This window comes from Ovis aries, chromosome 22, assembly GCF_016772045.2.
Source record: "Ovis aries strain OAR_USU_Benz2616 breed Rambouillet chromosome 22, ARS-UI_Ramb_v3.0, whole genome shotgun sequence".
Taxonomy (NCBI): domain Eukaryota; kingdom Metazoa; phylum Chordata; class Mammalia; order Artiodactyla; family Bovidae; genus Ovis; species Ovis aries.
In genome coordinates, this window is record NC_056075.1 from 12,661,437 (window position 1) to 12,674,574 (window position 13,138).

Here is a 13,138-nt window from a genome sequence, read left to right on the forward strand (position 1 = left end):
ACTGAAGATGGTGATTACAGCCATGAAATTAAAAGATGCTTACTCCTTGGAAGGAAAGTTATGACCAACCTAGACAGCATATTAAAAAGCAGAGATGTTATTTTGCCAACAAAGGTCCATCTAGTCAAGCCTATGGTTTATCCAATGGTCATGTATGGATCTGAGAGTTGGACTGTGAAGAAAGCTGAGTTCCGAAGAATTGATGCTTTTGAACTGTGGTGTTGAAGAGGACTCTTAAGAGTCCCTTTGACTGCAAGGAGATCCAACCAGTCCATCCTAAAGGAGATCAGTCCTGGGTGTTCTTTGGAAGGACTGATGCTAAAACTGAAACTCCAGTACTTTGGCCACCTCATGCGAAGGGTTGACTCATTGGAAAAAGACTCTGATGCTGGGAGGGATTGGGGGCAGGAGGAGAAGGGGACGACAGAGGATGAGATGGCTGGATGGCATCACCAACTCGATAGACATGAGTTTGGGTGAACTCCGGGAGTTGGTGATGGACAGGGAGGCCTGGCGTGCTGCCATTCATGAGGTCACAAAGAGTCAGACGCAACTGAACTGCACTGATGGGATGGCTTATCGTCATGTTTAGTTGGTAGTCGGATTTAGCAGAGAAGCTGAAGATGTTTTTGGAGTTGTATTTCTACATTACATTCTTTTCCTTTGTTAAAAAAAAATGTTTTTAATCTGACAAAATTTGTGATCCTGTATCAGAAAAACTGGATTCAAGTCTCTGAGCTGCCATTCATCAGGGAAGGCAGGTCACCTGGCTGTGAGAACCTCTTCTCCTTTATCTGCAAAAGTAGAATAAGATACTGTATCTCACACATTTGTGTGAGAAATAAAGTTGCCTCCTAATGGGGCTTTCTACTCCCTCTGTTCTGCACAGTAGAAATAAAATGTGAGCTACCGATGTAATTTTAAGTTTTCTAGTAGCCACATTAAATAAAGAAATGAAATTAGTTTTAATATATTTTATTTAACCTGGTGTGTCTAAAATATTATCACTCCGACATGTTAATATGAAAATTATTAATAGGATTATTCTTTTCATTGTCAGTCTTTGAGATCTGGTGTGTAATTTATACTTAGAGCACATCTCAACTTGAACTAGCAACATTTCAAGTGCTCAGGAGCCACATTCTGTTAGTGGCTATCAGTCCAGATCTGGAATACAGATTACTGGTCCCATCCCTGAGCACCTTGAGGCTGCCTTGGCCTCAAGCAGCCTTATTCTTGAAACTGTGTGCACCTCTGGACAAATGAGCCTGACATTTCTTTCTGCATCAACCTGGATTAGTATCTTTGTCCCTGGGAAGACAGGCTGCTGCCCTTAGCCTTCTAGCTGACCCACACGAGCACTTGCTCTGGGTATGTCACGTGTCTCTCTGTTGGCCAAGGGCGAGAGACAACCAGGAATTCCTGAGAATGATAAACCTTTTGAACCATAACCATCAGAGTTCCAGGGCGGGAGCTGAAGTTCAGGACAGGATCAGGCTTCCCAATACCCTTCATTCTTGCCTCTTATCTGTCCTATTTGCCTTCTTTCCCACATTTTAGAGATTTATCTGGTGTCCCTGGGAAAACAGCAAATACCAGCAGTCTGCTAAAGAATTCAGCTTTTCCCGCCTCTGCTCAGTATTGATTAGCAAGGTAGCCCTTCCTTCCCAAACATTAACTTTTTAAAAAGACATTCAGAATGTTTTGGAGGCCAGGAAGTTTGGAGAAAAGAAATACTCACATCTAAGCTTTTTTTTTTTTTAGGGTTTTGTACTGCTGTTTTTCACCCAGATTTGGGGAGAAATGTAGTAGAGGAGTGTTACCCCAATAGCTGTATGTAACGGTAAAAAGATGTAGAGAGTAGGGCGCCCAGGTGTACTCATCCAGCAAAAATATCTGCTCAGATGTCATCTTCTCAGGAAGAAGTCCTACCCTGATCACTCTTAACTAAAATAGCCCCCAGCCTCCAGCACTCTCTCTCGCTACAGTTTTTTGTCTGTTTTGTAGATATCACTTATTACTAACTAAAATTCTTTGACTTCCCAAATAGAATATAAGGTCCATAAGAGTATGAACTTTGTTTATCCCTGCGTCCCCCAGCTCCTAGTATCATGCTTGGCTGTTGCAAGTGAAAAGTGAAAAAGTGTTAGTCTCTCAGTCCTGTCCAACTCTTTGCGACCCCATGGACTGTAGCCCACCAGGCTTCTCCATCCATGGCGTTTTCTGGCAAGAATACTGCACTGGGTTGCCATTTCCTTCTCCAGGGGATCTTCCTGACTCAGGGATCGAACCCAGGTCTCCTGCATTACAGGCAGATTCTACCTTCTCAGCCACCAGGGAAGCTGGCTATTGAATCAATGAATAAATAAGTGAAAGGAAATACTGTATGTACTGATAATTTTAAAATTAGTTTCCTAGGAGAAGTCTACCCTGACCATTGTTTCTCTGACCAGTGTCTGTGATAAGTTTGAATTTTCAGACCTAATCTCAGTGGTAGGAATCCTGGTGTTTATTCTAGGTCAATCGTATAGATAAATTTTCACTGCTTTTAGATAGTCCAGGGCTTGCAGAGGGGAGAAAAATAGTGTGTAATGAAGTCGTAAAAGGGGGAGCTGATCTGTACAGGTGAAAATTTCAGATTACATAGGGTAATAAAATGGAAGAGGGGGCATTGGGATAGGGAATTGGGCTGAAAATTTTTTACAGTTCAGCTGCTGTTTATGTCTGAGGTTTTTGGGCAAGAAAGTTGGTAAATAAGAAGCTTAGGGAAAAGGTGGGAGACAGTCATAACCAGAAAGATTAGTATTGTTTGGAGGAGGGGTTGGCTATATAGACTCGTGCCCCAAAAGCCACAAATGGTACGTCTGTTGTCTTTATTTATAATAAGCTTTATTTAACATCTTAATTAATTAATCCTCGGTGGTTCTTTTGGCTTACCTCTTGTGCATTTGCACCAGCTGGATGTCACTGGCTATACTTCATGGCCCTTGGGATTATGGTCCTGTGAGCACGGACGTATCATACTCTGCACGGGCCAGAAGTTCTATTGAAACTCCTGGTTTGTCCCAGGAGCACCCTGCCCATAAAAACTAATCCAGGCATGTTGAGAACTCTCAAATATTATTAAGTACTATTTATATTGTATTCAAGTAAACTTTTAGCAAAAGAAATAAATTCAGATTTACCAGCCTTTACTGTTCCTTGTTCTACTTCTTTAAATGAGAAAATCTATTGTTGTATGTAAATGCATCAACTTTTTTACATACTATGAATAAATTGTTTGGCTTGTGAATATATTTAAGAATAACAATAATCAAAATAGTTAATTTTTATATTGTGGCAGTAGGCTTTATTTCAGGTGTTTTTTAAAATAGTGTTATCATTTTAAGGTTTTATAAAGTTTGATTAATAGCATTTTATGTGTAGTAGATGATTTATAGGGACTGTCTAGTTATACTAAGTTCAAGTGATGTATTTTAATCTAACATCTTGTTTCTTCTCAGTCTGCAAGACTTGTATTGTCCAGCACTTTGAAGATAGCAATGATTGTCCAAGGTGTGGCAACCAGGTTCATGAGACAAACCCATTAGAAATGTTGAGGTATGTCAATATATTTTTAGTTCCTCTAACTTAAATCATTATATAAGCTCTTAATAATTCTTATTATGCATCATAATACTTGCTGGTGCCTTGACTCAGTTAATGTAGGCTTTGATTTTTGTTTTAAAGCATTTTATTTCAATTTATTTTATTAAGAAGAAATGAAAAATAAGGCTGTACATATTGAATATCTAAGAAATATATTTCCAAATTAGAAATTACAACGTTATCTCAGGATCTCAGGGAGGCTTTAGTCGCAGTTATTTTTAGCATTCTATTACTCTACACAGTACTCTGTATTTGTTGAGCTTCATGGTAGTGGAAAGAGGGCAGGACTAATAGGGATGCTAGTCGTGGGACTCTTAATTTTTAAAGATCTATCGTATATTCTACAAGTGTGCTGCTGCTAAGTCGCTTCAGTCGTGTCTGACTCTGTGCAACCCCATAGACGGCAGCCCACCAGGCTCCCCCGTCCCTGGGATTCTCCAGGCAAGAACACTGGAGTGGGTTGCCATTTCCGTCTCCAATGCATGAAAGTGAAAAGTGAAGGTGAAGTCGTTCAGTCGTGTCTGACTCTCAACGACCCCATGGACTGCAGCCGACCAGGCTCCTCTGCCCATGGGATTTTCCAGGCAAGAGTACTGGAGTGGGGTGCCATTGCCTTCTCCGATTCTACAAGTGTACATTTATGTAAAACCAAAAAGAATTTTTAAAATGAGTACCCTTTTCTTAATGGTATAATCATTATACCAAATAAATAGTAATAATATAAAGAAGTATGGTCATATATTTTTAAAGTTAGAAGTGCTCTATAAGGTCCTAATCCAAACCAAACCCTTTTCAAGATTGTAAATGGAAGTTTATAGGAGTGGCACTACATTGCCTGAGTAACTCAAAATGCCACTTCCCGCCACAAACCACTGAACCCATGTTTCTCCCCACGGTTCCTACCATAGTAAAGAGCCCTCGTGAACCCATCTCTGTGTAGTGTTTGCCATCATTCTGTAAATCTGGATTTTCAGGTCTTATATCTTTGACTTTTTTTCTATTTTAGTGTCTATAGTCGGAGTAATTTGTCTATAAGTAAATGTCTGCTCCATTGGCTTTCAAAGTTTGGTCCCCACACCGTTACTATCTTAATAGAAATGACGGTTTTGGGGCCCCCCTCAGACCCTCTGAATCAGCAACTCTGAGAAGTGCTGCAAGTGAGGGACATGGCGGGAGGAAGGGAGGCGGTGAAGGGCGGGCAGATGCTAGTTCTAAATACACTGGTGGGGATAGGCCTCAGTGAGAAGGTGGGGTCGGAGCCCAGGATCGCTGTCTCTGAGGGAACAGCCGCGCGCAGATCTGGGGGAAGTGGGCCTGTTCCAGGTCAGGGGGGCACCTGCGGCTCGTCTGAGGAGCCGCATGGCAGGGGCCAGGAGCTCGGAGATGGGGCCTGTCTCTGACCTAAGCAGCTAGAGGGTGAGATAAGGAAGGCTAAGTAAGGAGAGAGCAGGTTTGGGGCTGGCAGATCTGGGATTTAGGCTCCCTGGTGGCTCAGTTGGTAAAGAATCCCCTTGCAGTGGGGGAGACCTGGGTTCAATCCCTGGGTTGGGAAGATCCCCTGGAGAAGGGAAAGGCTACCCATTCCAGCATTCTGGCCTGGAGAATTCCATGGACTGTATAGGACTGAGCAACTTTCACTTCACAGATGGGGAGTTTGGATTTGGACATGTTGAGTCTGTTAATCATTTCAGAGAAGAGGGAAGTTGGCTGGTGAATATACAATTCTTGACTTGAGAGAGGTCTCGCTGGGGTTAAAAATCTGGTGGTCTTCAGTGTGCAGACAGTATTTAAAACCGTGGGACAAGACAGGAGTACGTAAGGGCGTGAGTGCAGAGAGAAGTATGGAGGACCGAGGCTGGGTCCCTGGAACATTCTGAAGTTGACAGATCAGGAAGAGGGGGCGTAACCAGCAAAGGATACTGAAAAGGCACAGTCAGTATAGGAGAGGGAAGCTTCCAGAGTGTGTGGCCCAGAAGCCAAGCAAAGATGCGGGCGTGCTGGACTGTGATGTTGTAAGGTGAAGACCGAGAGTTGGCAGTTGGATTTAACAACTGGAGGTCAGCAGCCTTGACAGAAGCACTTTCAGTGGAACCGTGAGGCGAAACCTAACTGGACTGTTTCAGGAGAGAAGGGGAGGCACAAGAGTTAGAAACAGTGAGCATCAACAGCTTTCTTTCAGGTTTTGCCACTAATGGGGGCAAAGATATGGGGTGGTCACTGCTCAAAGAAGTACAGTCAAGAAGGCTTTTATTTTGTAATGTGGGAGCAATACTGACATGTTTGAAAGGAATAATCCAAGAAAGCAAAGAGACAATAATAGGAGAGTGGGGGAGAGGGGACATTGCTGAAGCAGTGTTCTTGGGAGGGCCGAGGGTGTGGAGTGTAGCAGCCGAAGAGACTGGCTTCATGTGGAAGCATCAGCAGACCCTCTGCAGCAGCAGGTGGGGGGGCAGCGTCAGCTGAAGAGACTGGCTTCATGTGGAAGCATCGGCAGACCCTCTGCAGCAGCAGGTGGGGGGCAGCGTCAGCTGAAGAGACTGGCTTCATGTGGAAGCATCGGCAGACCCTCTGCAGCAGCAGGTGGGGGGCAGCATGCACGTGCGTGCAGTTGCCACAGGGCGATGCGGTGCTCAGATTCTGTAGACGTTCGTGTCTCACTGAGCAGAAAATGTTGGAGAGGGAAAAATGTGTTGTGCAGGAAAGTAAGAGACTACGTGAACTGGGGAAGTGTACTGTGAGTCCTGGAAATCTTAAAGGCACATCTGGGTTGTAGTTATGAATTTGAAGGGGTGTGGTTGTGGTTTTTTTTCCAGCCCAATGGCTACCAGCACAAGTTAACAGAGAGTTGGGTTTAACTAGCGTTGTAGTTGTACCAAATAATTTGAGCAGGTGAGGTGGGGACAAGGGAATCAAAGGAACATGGAAGGTGTGGCTTTAATGATGACTTGACTGAGAAGTAAATTCTAAACCGGATGAGCAGGGCAGAGAGCACATGAAATTGGTGAGGAATGACGCATATTACAGGGACAGAAATGAAACTGGTTGATTCCTGATCTGTTTGTACATGAGTGAGTGAGTGAGTGAGTGAGTGAAAGTCACTCAGTCCTTTCTGACTCTTTGAGACTCCATGGACTATACAGCCCATGGAGCTCTCCAGGCCAGAATACTGGAGTGGGTAGCCATTCCTTTCTCCAGAGAATCTTTCCAACCCAGGCATCGAACCCAGGTCCTCCCGCATTACAGGCTGATTCTTTACCAGCTGAGCCACAGGGGAAGTCCAGGAATACTGAAGTGGGTAAGATTCAACCAGTCCATCCTAAAGGAAATCAGTCCTGAATGTTCATTGGAAGGACTGATGTTGAAGTTGAAACTCCAATACTTTGGCCACCTGCTGTGAAGAGCTGGCTCATTTGAAAAGACTCTGATGCTGGGAAAGATTAAAGGCAGGAGGAGAAGGAGATGACAGAGGATGAGACGGTTGGATGGCAGCACAGACTCAATGGACATGAGTTTGCGTAAATTCCAGTGATGGAAGAGGACAGGGAGGCCTGGCGTGCTGCAGTCCATGGGGTTGCAAAGAGTCGGACACAACTGAGTGATTGAACTGAGCCTATCCCTTCTCCAGAGTATCTTCCCGACCCAGGAATCGAACCAGGGGCTCCTGCATTGCAGGCAGATTCTTTACCAGCTGAGCTATCAGGGAAGCCCTTGTTTGTACATAGTAAGAAGAGATTATGTTAGAGAATTGGCGAATGGGAATGTAGAAATTGAAGAAAAGTAAATAGTTACTATACTCCAGGGAAAGAAAAAAGCTGAACGAGGGGATGTCTTTAATCAGAGTACACTGTGAATATGTATATAGTCATAATCGTGTAAACGTTCACTGTTAAACACAAAAATGGCAGTAAGACTATCAGGAAGAGGAGAGTTAGGAGAGAGTGCACGTTGGGAGGACAGGGGCATGGCGGGATGATGTCAAGAGAGCTAAAGCCTTATCTCCCACAGAAGGAGGTGAGAGAAATCTACACAGCAAAATAGGAATGGCTTTGTTTTTTCTCTATCTATCTATAATATATATAGAAATATGAAAGTAAATACTAATAGAAACAGCTTGGATTTGAAAGTGGTTGTACCTGAGGTTGTAGGAATCAGGAATAGAAAGGGTGGGGCAAGAGAATGTGATATTTTAATATAGCATTTAAGGTTGAGGGAAGTTTGATTTGTTACTTTTGTGTTAATATATGTATTTTGTTGATAGAACAAATATTTAGAGAAATAATACTTCTTTTAAATACTGCAGCTGTTAAATAGACTGGGAAAACTGAATGAGTTAGTATGTGTGTCCTGAAGAATAAGGTGACATTGGTTCGGCTGGAGAGTAGCACTGGGAAAAGAGTATTTGAGCCAGGATGAAGAGCGTGAGGCAGAAAAACAGGTTGGAAAAGGCCAGGCATCCCTAGGGATGACTGACCAGGCCAGCTGGCTAGAGAAGAGTGACCAGACAGCAGCACCACCTGCAATTTGTAGGTTGGACTCAAGTTATAAGAACACCTTAAGCCGGGTGTTGGGAAGAAATTAGTTCTTGGGCAGGCAAGTAATGATCAGATTAGTGCCTAAGGAAAATTCGTTATGAACATGTCAAGGATAAAGAGAATGTCTCTGGGCTGTCCTCTAAGTAGGGTGCTAACTGAGGGAACAGAAGGATGGGAAGTGTGAAAAGACTGGGTGGGAGAAATACCGAGAAGGGGGCTGGATGAGTAAACATGTGAAGCAAGAGAGACAGCTAGGTGAAGATAATGCTTGCATTTTGAGCCTATTTGGGAGTGATACGGTATCATTTCTGCATTTAACTTTAAGAAAGTAAGGCAGGTTTTCAGAGATATTTTGTTGAAGGAGAAGACATAATCTTGACATAGATGAACAGAAAGGAGGAGCTTGAGATATTCGGCGTCTGTTGGAAATATGGAACTTGAGCTTCACAGAGAGAGAAAGAGAGAGAGAGAGAGTGTGCGTGCGTGCGTGCGTGCGTGCGTGCGTGCGTGCGTGCGTGCGTGTGTGTGTGTGTGCTCTGCCCGTATGTTAGTTTTGAAGTCACAAAAGTGGATGAGATCCTCAGGAAAGGAAGTATGTAGAAGAGGTCAGAGAGCAGAGCAAAGGAGAATCCTCGGAGGTGGAAGTAGTTGGAAAAAGAAAAATATCTAGGGAACAAAGAAAGTCGATAAGAAAAAAGAAACATCGAGAAAGGAAATTTTCAAAGAGGCATCTCCAGGCAGCATTGACAAACTGCTGCAGAGCATGAGGAGAAAAATGGCTTTAAAAGTAATTAAAATTTTTTAAATTTTAACTCTAAAATTTCTTTTAAAATCTATTCAATAATGGAAGTTATTGATGATTTGGGAAAGTCTGTCAAGTAAGAGAAGCAAAAAATATACGACAGAAATAATGTTGGTTATGCTTTCAAAGTTTTCCAGTTGGAAGAAGAGGTTGAGAATCTGCTAACGGCTTGAGAAGGCAGTGGCACCCCACTCCAGTACTCTTGCCTGGAAAATCCCATGGACGGAGGAGCCTGGTGGGCTGTAGCCCTTAGGGTCGCTAAGAGTTGGACACAGCTGAGCAGCTTCACTTTCATGCACTGGAGAAGGAAATGGCAACCCACGCCAGTGTTCTTGCCTGGAGAATCCCAGGGACGGCGGAGCCTGGTGGGCTGCCGTCTGTGGGGTCGCAGAGAGTAGGACACAACTGAAGCGACTTAGTGGAGCCTGGTGGGCTGCCGTCTGTGGGGTCGCACAAAGTCAGACACAACTGAAGCGACTTAGCAGCAGCAGCAACGGCTTGAGAAGATGATAGGTTAAGCCAGGGTTGGGAGGGGGGGTTTAGATGTGAGGAAAGTGTTCGTGTGTGCTTTAAGGAAGAGTACTGCAGTTGAGCAGAAGGAGACGAGAGGGAAGGATGCTGCAGAAGCAGGAGGGCGGGATGAGAAGTGAAGCCTCGGAAAGGAGGGGTTGCTCAGATCCAGGAGGGAAAGGAGACAGGAGCAATGGCAAGACAGTGGGCTTTTATTCTGGCCACGCTGATGTTTGGCTTGCGGGATCTTACTTCCCCAACCAGGGATTGAACGTGCACCCCTGCAGTGGAAGGGTGGAGTCCTAACCCCTGGACCACAAGGGAAGTCCCCAGTATTAGGGTTTTTATTAGGGAAAATGGTCTCACTTTCTCAGAATGGGGATTTTCTTTCTCTACCAGAGTTGTCGTAGAGATTTTGAAAGTGGCTGGATCAGCTATTGGGGTATAACAGACCACACCTAAATTCCATGCTGAAAACAACACTAAAAGCAGTTTTGATTCCTTGCGGTTCTGTGTGGTTCGCAGATCCAGGTGGGCCTGCTGGTCTTGGCTGGGCTCACTTAGGTGGCTGCAGTTAGAGGCTGGTGGGTCACTGCTCTGCTGATCCTGGCTGGGTTCTGTCCTGTTGGGTTGGGCTGCCCATGGACTGGTCTGAGATGGCCTTACCAGGGCAGCTTGGCTCTGTGGGACGTGGTGTCTCATCCTCCAGACTTGTTCGTATGGTGGCAGGGTTCCAAGAAAGTGCGCCAAAGCACATGAAATGCCTCAGGCTTGGGCTCAGAGCTCAGCGGTGTCACTTGCGCCACATTCTTTGGCCCAAGTATGTTTCAAGGCTGGCCCATATTCTCAGGGTGGGGGAAAAGACCCCCTCGCTTAATCACAGTCCTGTTCAGAGTGGGTAGATTATAGAGAGAACGGGAGACGGGACCATTTTTATAATCTGTCTACTACTGGGACAGGCTGGAAATAAATGTGTTCCACCTACAGAGTAGTTGGGTATGGTGCTTGTGCTAAAACCATATGTTCTATATGTTGTAATATATGTGAGATGCAAATCTTAAACATTTACATACTGGATTTTAATGTATTTATTGTTAGTATATTCTCTTTTTCCCTCTTTGGAAGGTTGGATAACACACTAGAGGAAATTATATTTAAGTTGGTTCCTGGACTACGAGAACGTAAGTTACTCTTTGAATTCTTGCAGATTTTTTGTTTTGTAAAATCACCATTTTTGTTAATGATTTCGTGATTGTTTCTATTATTTTTATACTTTTTTTCTTTTAAATTAGAAGAACTTGAGCGTGAGTCTGAATTTTGGAAGAAAAATAAGCCTCAAGAAAATGGACAAGGTGACTTATTTTTTTTACTTCTATCTGTTGGAATTTCTTAGCTTTTTGTAGCTGTGGTGAACTCATCTCTCTCTCCAAGCTCAAATTTCTCCTGTATAATAATATTGTGTACCCCTTTATATTATGAACTTTTCTGTGATTCTGAACTTTTAATATAGAATCATGAGATTTTGTGTAAATGCATGTAAAATCTGGATCAGTCCAATTGAAGGTAATTGGAAATGGAGGAAACTGGGAAGAGAAAAAGGAGATAAGACAGAAAAGTGACCACTGATTATAGCAGAATTAGCTAAAGAGGTACAGGAAACTGAAGAAATAGCCATAGCCTGCAGCTGAACAGTGAGGGGGTTATGGTTGTATTTATTTTATTTTGTATATTTAATAGGAGAAGGGACTTGAATGTAGCTGAAAGCCATATAGATCAGAGGATCTTGCTATGCTCTGATAATCTGGAATGAACTTTTCATAGGTAAAGTTCCAATAATACAAATTTATATATTCTGAGATTTGAAAAATATTTCTAGGTGTTTCTGGGAACTTTCCCCCTCACGTATGTTAAGTGTTCAGATTTGCCTTTTAGGTCCCAGGAGATTCAGCAGTGAGTAATTTTTAATAATTAAGGAAACTGGCAGACATTACTGGGTAGAGAAGAAAAGGCTTTTAGTATGTATATAATTCACATAAAAGGAAAAAAAGTACAACATATATGAAATTATAAGGAAGAAGTGTCCTTTCATTTTGTCATTTAATATGAGATTTGTTTCAGGATGGCCTGAATACCACTGAAATTTTTCAAGGATTGCATGTGTTTTTGTAGGCCCATTCTTCTATAGCGCTCAGTTTTCCACCTTTGGTTTTCCCATAAGATTCATAGGATTGTCAATTACATACGTATATTTGAAATGGCTTTCTCTCTTCATATAAAAAATGGGGATCAGAGGTTTTTTTTTTTTTAGTTCATCTGAACTGTGCAGGACTGGCTTCCTAAAGCAGGGAAAGTTTGAGAATAATTTTGAATGGAATAAAGTAGCAAGGGATTATTTTTAATCTATAATTAAAACACTGAAATGGGCAAAGAAGCCAAGCCTGGCAAAAAAAGACTTAATTAAAGGCTTATTTTACCCAGATGTAAACTGCAATTTATACAGTAGTGCCATAGTAGAAAATATAGGTAAAATTGACTGAATGCTCCAGTTTTTAACTATGTTTTCAAGACAGTAGGAGCCAGGGCTTGTCATCAGAAGCTGTTTGGTCAGGTTAGCCCATGACTGCGGCTCACAGAGGGACTAGTGAAGGACCACAGCCTGAGTTGTGTTTCTCTCCTTTCCCCCATATTTTTGTCTTTTAAAAATAGTTTTATCATATTTGGTCTGAAATTGGGTAGAGGATTTGGACCTTTTCTTGGAGCTGGAGCTTGGTCCATAGAAGGCAGTTCCTTTCTAGGTAATTTCCATATAAAAAGGCAGGAGAGATCACCCACCTCCCCTGTGCAGCACATCTGGGATGCTTTTCCACAGTCGGTACAGAGGAGCTAACTCATCTCTTTTTTTTAATCTAACTGGTCTGTGTTTTTTTCCTGGGCTTTTCTATACTGTAATGCTTGACTGGCTCGCTCTTTCAAGTTTCAGCTTACATTTTATCTGGAAATCGCCCCTGAATCTTCGCTTCACCACAGAATTTGGGTTTCTTACCCCCTCTGTTATATGTGCCCACTTGGCCCGTCTTACCTCTTACATCACAGTCTATCAGCTTCTCCGTCTGTTTTCTTTACTTGCCTGTACCACCTTCTATACCCTGACACTGTAAGAGTGAGGATGACCTCATAGTTTCAGTGTTGTTCCCTCAGGCTTCATCTAACAGAATTAAAGGCTCTCAATAAACAAACAGATCATTAAATATATGTGCATTATATGTAGCCTGCTGGCATTTCATAGGTTAAATACATCTGATTATAATGTGAAATGTTCTCAGGTTTCTTTGATGGTGTTTTAATATGTTAGTTACATGCATGTTAACAAAGCTGATTCATTCTACTCAGTATTTCACTAGCTAATTAATTCTGAACTTAAATATTTCAGTTTTACTAAATATTTAGTTTACTTAGTTTTAAACTTTGAATAAATGTAGAATTTGGAAGCATTTTTTTCTTTGATCAAAAACACTTTATTATGTTTATACAGACTTGAAATTCTAATTACATACGTTGACTGAACTGTTTAAACGATGTAGTTAAAAAAAAACATTTTATACATTTCTTTAAACAATGTATGTTCAAAATTATTAATTTATCAAAT

At 42.4% G+C, this 13,138-nt stretch overlaps 1 protein-coding gene across 17 annotated transcripts in view; it reads left to right on the forward strand.

Moving 5' to 3' along the window:
- PCGF5 (polycomb group ring finger 5) overlaps positions 1-13,138 on the forward strand; it is a 115,468-nt gene that overhangs the window by 76,021 nt on the left and 26,309 nt on the right. For all 17 annotated transcript variants that reach the window (XM_060404996.1, XM_060405001.1, XM_042238678.1 and 14 more), the window contains exons 3-5: positions 3,504-3,600; positions 10,618-10,673; positions 10,785-10,844. In XM_060404996.1, coding sequence (XP_060260979.1) covers positions 3,504-3,600; positions 10,618-10,673; positions 10,785-10,844 — 213 coding nt within the window. The remainder of the gene's footprint in view (positions 1-3,503; positions 3,601-10,617; positions 10,674-10,784; positions 10,845-13,138) is intronic.